The sequence below is a fragment of the Austrofundulus limnaeus genome, unplaced genomic scaffold (assembly GCF_001266775.1).
Source record: "Austrofundulus limnaeus strain Quisiro unplaced genomic scaffold, Austrofundulus_limnaeus-1.0 Scaffold250, whole genome shotgun sequence".
NCBI lineage: Eukaryota > Metazoa > Chordata > Actinopteri > Cyprinodontiformes > Rivulidae > Austrofundulus > Austrofundulus limnaeus.
The window spans coordinates 590,973-592,202 of NW_013952652.1; the positions used below are offsets into that span (position 1 = coordinate 590,973).

General features: G+C 50.4%; 1 protein-coding gene across 1 annotated transcript in view; it reads left to right on the top strand.

Moving 5' to 3' along the window:
- LOC106525967 (potassium voltage-gated channel subfamily B member 2) overlaps nucleotides 1–1,230 on the top strand; it is a 24,446-nt gene that overhangs the window by 5,435 nt on the left and 17,781 nt on the right. Inside the window, exon 2 of the mRNA XM_014020370.1 lies at nucleotides 446–1,171. Coding sequence (XP_013875824.1) covers nucleotides 587–1,171 — 585 coding nt within the window. The 5' untranslated portion in view covers nucleotides 446–586. The remainder of the gene's footprint in view (nucleotides 1–445; nucleotides 1,172–1,230) is intronic.

Below are 1,230 nucleotides of genomic sequence, written 5' to 3' on the forward strand. Positions count from 1 at the left end.
GCTCTCTGGTTTCATTTAAAAGAGTCGATTATCAGATATTGACCAAGATTAACCTTCAGGGTGGATGTGGCTTGCTAGCAACCTCGCACCGATGACCTATCCACATCATCATTTACCCAGAATGCTGTGTGTAAATAAAATGGCCCCGTCCGTGTAAAATTTTTTAAAACTTTTAGTTTAAAAATTATAAAAACTAAACATCCTACAGTATTTTTACAGTCATTATTTTGCAGTTAAAATGTGTTTATTAAATAAAGTCTAATGTTACAACTAATCGTAGATCCCTTTAAGTCTTCAACAACACATCTCATGAACTGGTTTTAACATGAAGGTTTTATTTCAAAAAAATGAAAATCTGAGCACCATCAGTTTGTTTCATTCCTGCTGTTGTTGCTCAGCTGATGGAGGGCGTTCTGCTTCAGCTGTGTCATGCTTTGTTTTCCAGTTATGGACCTCAGCAGGACCACACCAGCCTGATCAGAACCAGGAGAGCTGAGCACAGATCTGAACCAGGCCCACGGCCCACTGGGACCACCGTTAGGGGTCAGACAGGGTCAGAGTCCGGCAGCAGGGAGGCAGACTCATCATGACTGACAGGGTGAGCGTCAGCACCTCCAAAGCCACCCCTCGGCCCGTCGTGCCCCCCATGCTCCCCCCCGAGCCCATCAACATCATCCGTACCAAAGCCCGCTCCCGGAGGGTCCGGCTCAACGTGGGGGGGCTCACTCATGAAGTGCTTTGGAGGACACTTGACCGGCTGCCCCGAACCCGTCTGGGACGGCTGCGAGACTGTAACACCCATGAGTCCCTGCTGGAGATCTGCGACGACTACAGTCTGACCGACAACGAGTATTTCTTCGACCGACACCCCGTGGCCTTCTCCTCCATCCTCAACTTCTACAGAACAGGGAAGCTGCACATGATGGAGGAGATGTGCGCCCTGTCCTTCGGCCAGGAGCTGGACTACTGGGGCATTGACGAGATCTACCTGGAGTCCTGTTGTCAGGCCCGCTACCACCAGAAGAAGGAGCAGATGAACGATGAGCTGAGGAGGGAGGCGGAGACTTTGAGAGACAAGGATGGAGAAGAGGAGGAGCAGGGCTGCTGCCCCGAAAAGAGACAGAAACTCTGGGATCTGTTAGAGAAGCCCAGCTCCTCTATAGCTGCGAAGGTAACACACACACACACACACACACACACACACACACACACACACACACACACACACAC